Source organism: Carassius auratus, chromosome 42, assembly GCF_003368295.1.
Source record: "Carassius auratus strain Wakin chromosome 42, ASM336829v1, whole genome shotgun sequence".
NCBI lineage: Eukaryota > Metazoa > Chordata > Actinopteri > Cypriniformes > Cyprinidae > Carassius > Carassius auratus.
Genome location: NC_039284.1, coordinates 12,473,703 through 12,481,383, shown reverse-complemented (window position 1 = coordinate 12,481,383; position 7,681 = coordinate 12,473,703). Strand labels below are relative to the sequence as shown.

The following is a 7,681-nucleotide window of genomic DNA, read 5'->3' as shown; positions in this document are numbered from 1 at the left end:
TTATTAGGTTATGATATCTGCCTTATGCACTGTGTCCTTGAATACTTGTATAATTTCCTGTTGTTTAAGACATGATACCAACCAAAGTAAAACCATATTTTTTTTTAAACTACCACCATGATATACATTCGTATACCGTGTAAATATCATAATTTATATGAATATGGTAATCATAAAGCACCTGATATCATCAGCTTACTACTGTACCACCATTATACATTTTGATACACAGGTAAAAAATATATTACATTTATTTTCAGACTAAAATAAAAGTACTTACTTTAGCAATTTTAGGGTTATGGTGGTGTAAGCTTGCCTGAAAGTTAAACAATGGAAAGTTAATAAAACTTTATATGATTGTGAATGTAATTTTGTGCATGTGCATGTAATATAGATTATATAATGCCGGACTTAATGTTGTTTATGCATGGAAATAGACCCTTCCATACTAGGACAGAAGAGCAGGGATGAACACATGGGCGTTAGGACCCCGCCGGATCCTCAGCTGCAGGGTTTCCTCTGTGTGTGTGTGTGTGTGTGTGTGAGTGAGTGTAATTGAGCTCCTCACTGCAGAACACATTCACATCCCAGTATCATCCGGTCGGCACACATCTCTCTGTCTGTGGATTTTGACTTTTTATACTGATCTTCAGCAAGGACAACAGGCGTTTAAATGCCACATATCTAAAGCATAAAAAGTTTTTTTTTTCTCTGAATTTTTGGATTCTTTTTTGGTTTTGATGATCACTTTTCAAACATGGAAATTATCTGACCATGCCAAGTGTTTTTCAGATGCACTTTGAGAAGAATCCCCATAGCTTTATTGCCCCTGGATATATAAATGAATGAATTGTCAGAGATGCTGGTGTCCAGGGATTATTGCGCGCTCAAGATGCAGGATCGGAAGGAATGCGACGCGCGCTCTCGGGAGAAGGCGGACTGTGAAGTGGAGCGGGTTCGAACCCGGGAGCGTCTGGACGCGACTGTCGCGGGTCTGACCGAGCTGGAGTATTTGAGACAGAGACAGGAACTACTGGTCAGGAGTGTGTTGAACTGTCAGGAGATCGCGGGAGAGGACAAACCTTGCCTTCCCGTGGAGGACAGCTATCTGGACACTGAAGAGAAACTTCTGGAGGAGAATATTTTATTGCTTAGAAAACAATTGGTGAGTAACAGAATTTTTTTATATATATATTTAATATTCTTATTATTGTTATAGCAGTTTTATTTAGTGCACCTTTTCTCTTTGCCTGTATTAATGTAAAAAAAAAAATTATTTTTTTATTTTTTTATTTTAGTATCGGTAATTAAATATATTTTACGCAAATACTATGGCAGTACCATAGTACATTGACAATATCTGATGATAGTACTATGTATTGTGCTTGAATGTTACTCCAAGGTACTTAGAAATTTTGAAATCCATTTTGTAAGTGAAGATAATCCCAAAGTACTATGGTATGTATGAAAGAGGCATAGTATAACCATGGTACTGCCACTGTACATCTTTGCTGCAAGGGGGGTGGGGGGCGGGGTTCTCATAACTTAACTAAGAGTGATTTTGAATGCAGTTTTAATAAAACCATTTTATACTTTGACTTTTTAGAATTTTTAGAGAATTAAAAAAATATATCAAATTAAAATCTAAAATCAGATTAAAACTTCCTGGAACATCCTTGAGTTTTAATGCAAGTCTAGGAGGGGGTCCGACCAGCCTGAATGAGATTAGTTGATGGGTTTCATTGGAAATGAACTTTTTACAAGCCCAGCTCAAGCCCCCTGCTGTCTTTAGAGGATGACCAAGATTAAATTTAACAGTTGGGCCAAAGACACCTGGTTCCACTTGAGGTATTTGCAAACATCTCCATTATTGTAACCCTATGGGTCCATCCTTTGTCGTCATTGTATTGTATACAGAAAAGAATTACAAGGTTTGGATTTGTTTTTTTGGCTTTGCTAAAGCCTCAGACATGTACACAAGTGGCTTGAGTCTTCCCCGTAATTACACTTGTTTATCTTGAGGTCAGTTTGTTTGCTTGCCTCACACCCAGAACTACATTAAAGTTAATGGTAATTTGTAGAGCATAAAATGCCTAATGTCCTTATGATTTCCCAGTAACAAACAACCAATCCTCTGTGGTTTTTGACTAATGGCGCTTTTCCACTGCATGGTACGACTCGGCTTGGCACAGCTCGGCTCGCATTTCCACCGCAGTTTAGTACCGCTTTAGAGTGGGTGGGATTATTCACATGTCATTATAGTTGTGCCGCCTCTACTGTAGTTACTCCTGAAAAACTTTTTTGTTCTATCAATGAGAGGAACGTCTGTACTTCCACAACGATACAGACAATGCAACAGCAGGTTTTTTGGATAAAAAAAAGGTGCACTCATTCAAAACAGTTGCGTTTAATCCTTCGCTGGCTGTGCTGATTTAAACCTAGCGGTTGTGTTGTGTCTCTCTGTCACAAGTTCAGTGACACAGATAGTGACGATCCTCCACGGCCAATCAGTGATCAGCAGAGTTTACATGTCATGTTTTGGTAAGGTACGGTTCACTTGAAACCTTTTAAGTTTTACTAAAAAAAACAATGAGGTGGTACTAAAAGAGTGGCAGGTACCAGGTACTGTACCCAGTGGAAAACAAACCCAAATGTGAACCGTACCGTGCTGTACCGTGCCGTACCATGCAGTTGAAAAGCGCCATAAGTTAAATTAACTGAGTATAAACCAGAATTGTAGACACTGTTGTCCCAAACCCAGGCCCAGGCCATCAACAGTGGTCTGAGGTTAATTTGATGCCATTTCAAAATAACAGTTGGTGTGCTCTGCAAATTGCACTTTGTGTAAAAATGGTTTGTACAGCCTAGCATGCTGAGAGCTCAGGGCCCATTAATCACTCGCAACCCGCCTGTCAGGACCAGGCTTTTTTACAGCCTCTGTCTGCAGCAAAGAAACGCCATTCCACTGCTCCATATAGCCTGGAATCTGCACTGCATTACTTCCCCTGTCAGCAAACAGCAGTTAAAATTTGCAGCAGATAACATGCCTCTGATTATAGGTCATTTGAAGTAATGTCCATCTGCTTTGAAGGGGCCACATTTTTCTCAGTCTGCTATTTCACCACGCATAATTTGGAATGCAGCACATGATACAAGTGTTGTCAGATGCATCCAATTGCTCTCAAGCAGTGTGTCAAAATCGAATGGTTATTCCCATATGAGGTGTGACTCTCATTACATCTGTCTGATGAGTGCTGTAAACTACTAGACATTCATGAAACATTGTATTAACATCTTTTCAAATTGTATTATTTATTTATAGAACTGCCTTAGGAGGCGTGATGCAGGTTTGATCAACCAGCTCCAGGAATTAGACAGACAGATCAGTGACCTGCGGTTGGACACAGAGACTTTGCATGAACATGTGGAAACGGACAGCCGGCCAAGTTCAGGTTAGTATCTGTTGTGAAGCCATAACTCCTTGAGAGGAGACTGTTTGATCATCAAAATAATCTAAGCAAGCAACATAGGCAGAAAGCATTTCCAATTAAACTGAAAAACATTTTTAAGGATTTTTAATATTTTACAATCACCCGAGCGAGGTAATCAGACTTCCTGTTCAAATTTGATCAATTTGCATAAGACTACTTTATGTGCTTTTGGGCCTGTAGTAGCTTGTGTACCTGCAAGCCCTAATGTCTCTTGTAAACTGCTTAGATGTTTTGCTTAAGCACTTATTTGGTAATACGAACAATCTGCACCCTGTGCTAGAGGCCTGCTGCAGCTACATTCGTTTACATTCCAAATACGAGAGGTCATTTTAGTGCTGGTTCTGACTGCACTTTTGTTGGAGGAAGGTTATATAAAGTGGAGATTGATTACACATGTGTCTGCTCTTCTCTGAAAGTCTCGATTGTTGAAATGGCCTTATAACCACTTCTAATGTGAAGGAGTTCTTCAGTCCATGAGCTGGTATTATTTTCTTCACAGCCCAAAGGCGGACCTTTGTTTTAATTAGAACAGCTATTTTGGTGTTGTTTGTAGTAGTTGTAATGGTTTTATTTCTTACTTCACCATTTTAATGCTAATATCAGTTGTGATGTATAGAGATCTGGTTCCTAGCTCTATTTCCCCTTGCAAATGGATACCTTCCTGGTAGCTATGTTATTCAAATTTTAATTGGAAGTAGGTTCCAGAAGAGAGCTCAGTGGAAAAGCACAGTCTTTGCATTGTCACCTCATTCCTGAAGATGTCAAATGAATGTGTTAATCTCTCGCCCTCCCTCTCCCAGGCTTTTACGACCTAAGTGACGGTGCTTCAGGATCCCTCTCCAATTCCTCCAACTCTGTCTTTAGTGAGTGTTTGTCCAGTTGTCGTTCCACCACCTGCCTGTGCACCCCACTTGACACCTCGATCTGTGCCTCCGAGGGAAGGCTTAAGCCTGCAGGTGAGAGTCTTTTTGTGACGGTTTGAGGTTTCTGGGTCATTCAGACTGGTCTTACCTATCAGCACTGTTCCATGAAGTCTCAAAATGCTCTTCCCTTCTTTAGATTTGTTAACCAAACACAGAACTGTTTACTTAATGGTGATTTCTTCCTCTAGCTTAAAAGCTGGTATCACAAAGAAAGGCTGCTTTGTTCGTATGTTTCTATTTTTTTCAAATGACATCTGTTTTTGTGTTGCATTACCGTTAGCAGAAAGCATTCTATAATCACTTAAGCTTGACTGTGCAAATAGAGGTGAAACTAGAGAAGTTTGGTCCCAGACAGAGACAGAAACAGTTTCACAGCCCTGCTGATGGCTCTCCCAGCCACACCTATAAACTAGAAAAAGGCTCATTAGCACATGAGAACCAATCAACCACCCACCCAGCTAAACACTACAACTCTAGCAATCAGAAATAATCTGCTCTCACAGGCCATGGCATCATGCAATTAGCTGTTTTAGTAATTTGACGTTGCCTTTTCCTGTAGTATTAACTGTTGTGTCCTCTGGGATTTACAGATGAGCTGGGCATTTTTGCTGAGTGTGATTGCAATTCGGAAGACTCAAGTTCCGGAACAGTCCGCAGGTCTCTTTCTGCATCCTACTCCCCTTCCCCAGATGGCTCCTGTGATGGCCTGTCCAAGTTCCACTGTGACCTCATTGCCAAAAATGGTAATGATGTTTACCGGTACCCCAGCCCTCTCCATGCAGTGGCTGTCCAGAGCCCAGTCTTCTTTCAATGCATGACTAGTAAACTAAAGGACGATTGTAACCTCTCCAAGCCTGGTGAAGTATCAAGCGATGAACAGAAAGCTGAGCAGGTCGTGGGCACTCAGAATTCTTCCTGGCATGCCTCTCAAACACTCCCAAACAAAAAACTGGATAGTTATATATTTGCACTACTTCAGAGGAGGGCACAGCCCTTGAGGACCAACAAACCCAGGACAAGCATAAACACTGACCCCTCCAAGAGCATTTTAAGGCAGGCTAGTCTTTGCTCACGGGCCCCACCTGCTATCCAGACCCAACAATGGACCTCTGACCTCAAGCCTAACTGGCAGATGTGTTTACAAGATTCATCAGCAGCTAGCACTGAGCAAAGTACAGCTTCACTCCAAAGACAGTGGTCTGCTGAGTGCAAGGGAGATACCTTACAAAATGGAGCATACTTTTCTCCAAGTCAGCCACAGAACGGTTACACAACCACCAATGATAATAACAATAGTTGCCTCTTGAAGAAGAAAGTTTCTGGAGCCACTAAAGGCCAGCTGTTAAGTGTTGCATCGAAGGATTGCCAGGATTTAGGCAGTCCAAATGCAGTTTCCTCTCCCAAACTTGACAAGCATTCTTATTACACTGTGGAGGACAATATATCTGGACAGGCAATAAAAGCAAATCCTCTTAAGAGGAGTCCTAAGGCTCAGGCTCCAGCAAGTTGTGGTAAAGATGCCGAACAGCTGCCTCCAGAGTTGCTCAGCCTCGGTTCTTCTTCACAAAGTCAAGATGAAGGAGGTCAATTGGTCAGTGCCCAGTACATCCCTGCCCAGAAACAGAGTGTAAAGCTCCACAAGGATGGCACCAAGAACATCAAGATTGTCAAAGTGAAAAATTCCACCAGTTCAAAAAGTAGATCTCATGTTTCTGAGCATGTTCAAGAGACTGACAGGCATCGGACCGGATCTAGGCGGTCTCGACAAGTTGATGACATCCACCACTTGCACAAATCTTCCAAGAAATTCTCCACAAAAGCCAAGAGAATCCCTGCCTCCATCCCTGAAGGACGAATCCTGGAGAAGCACACAAGTTCCACAGGGGGTCGATCTTCTGCCCAGAGACACCACGGACATCACCGGCATCATGAGGCAGTGTTGGCCAAACCCAAGTACAAGCGCAACGACTACCACCGGCGGCTGAGGGGTCTCCATGAGATCCCATATGAGGAGGCTTTCAGAAGGGCTCACCGCAGGCAGAAACAAGAAATGCTGGGCCACATGTCAGCCATGTACTTGCCGTCTAACGCACACTACACCAGTCCCTACGCCTACGTAGGCAGCGACTCTGAATATTCAGCAGAGTGCGCCTCTCTTTTCCATTCCACCATTCTGGACACAAGCGAGGATGAGCGCAGTAACTATACCACCAACTGTTTTGGTGACAGCGAGTCAAGTGCTAGCGAGGCAAACTATGTAGATGAGAGCAGCACTAGTAGTGACTCTGAGGGGAGTGCAGGGGTAAATTGGCCCCAATTCAATCAGGCCGGTACAGGATCCCATGGAATGACATCAGCACAAGCAAAGGCATTTGTTAAAATCAAGGCTTCCCACAACTTGAAGAAGAAGATCTTACGTTTCCGATCAGGCTCATTAAAACTCATGACCACAGTGTAAGAGAATTGAGGAACACTGAGATCAGTTAGGATCCAGCTAATCAAATTGGCTTCTTTCCCTTAACACACAATCAAGTGCCTTGACAGAAATCAGCTGTAGGGTCTAAAACTGCCTGTCGGTCAACTGGGAGCTCAACTTCTGTCCAGCACAACGCTTTACCTGCACTTTTTACCCCCTTGATGTTATTGTCTGTTGCCATTTTGTTTTTGTTTTGTATTTATTATAAATAGACCTTTTGAAGTGGTGTTTACATAGCAAGTTCTATGTAAATGCATTTTTCACACAAGGTTTACCCTTTTAAAGATATTTATAACTTAATATATTCGGTAAGCCATATGTGGAAATGTAATAGAAAGTATGACTGAGCTAAAGCAGTGTATTACAGACGCAGTCTGTCTGAGAAATGTCCAGTGCTACCAAGACTAGTTCACCTGCTGATTGTTAAGGGCTTTTGTTTAATGCACATTAAATATGCATGAGCAACAGCTTCACCATTTACCTTATTAGATGTAAATTACCCTTTTGTAAAAAAAAAAAAAACAAATATGTAAATGTATGTTGATTGTCTTTTTATTCTTTATTAAAATCCCATTGTTAAAATCATTCAGTGGATTTCAGTGTATTTTTTATTTGATGGTAGTGGCTGGTTCTCTATGTACTTTGGAACACAAGAAACCATGTTAAATTAGTATCATATGCACTAAACAACCCTAAATTTGCACTTCTGTTTATTTTTATGGCCTAAGATTTGAATCTTCTGATGTCAAGGGCATGTTAAACCACCCCAAACCCCTTTCTAAAGCCAATAG

The 7,681-nt window shown here is 41.5% G+C and overlaps 1 protein-coding gene across 1 annotated transcript; it reads left to right on the top strand.

Annotated features, from left to right (window-relative positions):
• The first annotated feature begins 564 nt into the window (after window positions 1-564).
• On the top strand, window positions 565-7,475 carry LOC113060680 (dapper homolog 1-like). The gene is made up of 4 exons (XM_026229806.1): window positions 565-1,165; window positions 3,323-3,452; window positions 4,292-4,447; window positions 5,005-7,475. The coding sequence occupies exons 1-4, from the start codon at window positions 842-844 to the stop codon at window positions 6,870-6,872; spliced, it is 2,478 nt and encodes an 825-aa protein (XP_026085591.1). The 5' UTR covers window positions 565-841; the 3' UTR covers window positions 6,873-7,475.
• Window positions 7,476-7,681: the final 206 nt, after the last annotated feature.

Bases quoted from the DNA above. Each gene is read 5' to 3' on its own strand.
- LOC113060680 (XM_026229806.1), top strand. From the start codon at position 842: ATGAATGAATTGTCAGAGATGCTGGTGTCCAGGGATTATTGCGCGCTC. The intron at 1,166-3,322 runs GTGAGTAACAGA...ATTTATTTATAG, and splicing joins TATTGCTTAGAAAACAATTG to AACTGCCTTAGGAGGCGTGA. The intron at 3,453-4,291 runs GTTAGTATCTGT...TCCCTCTCCCAG, and splicing joins GGACAGCCGGCCAAGTTCAG to GCTTTTACGACCTAAGTGAC.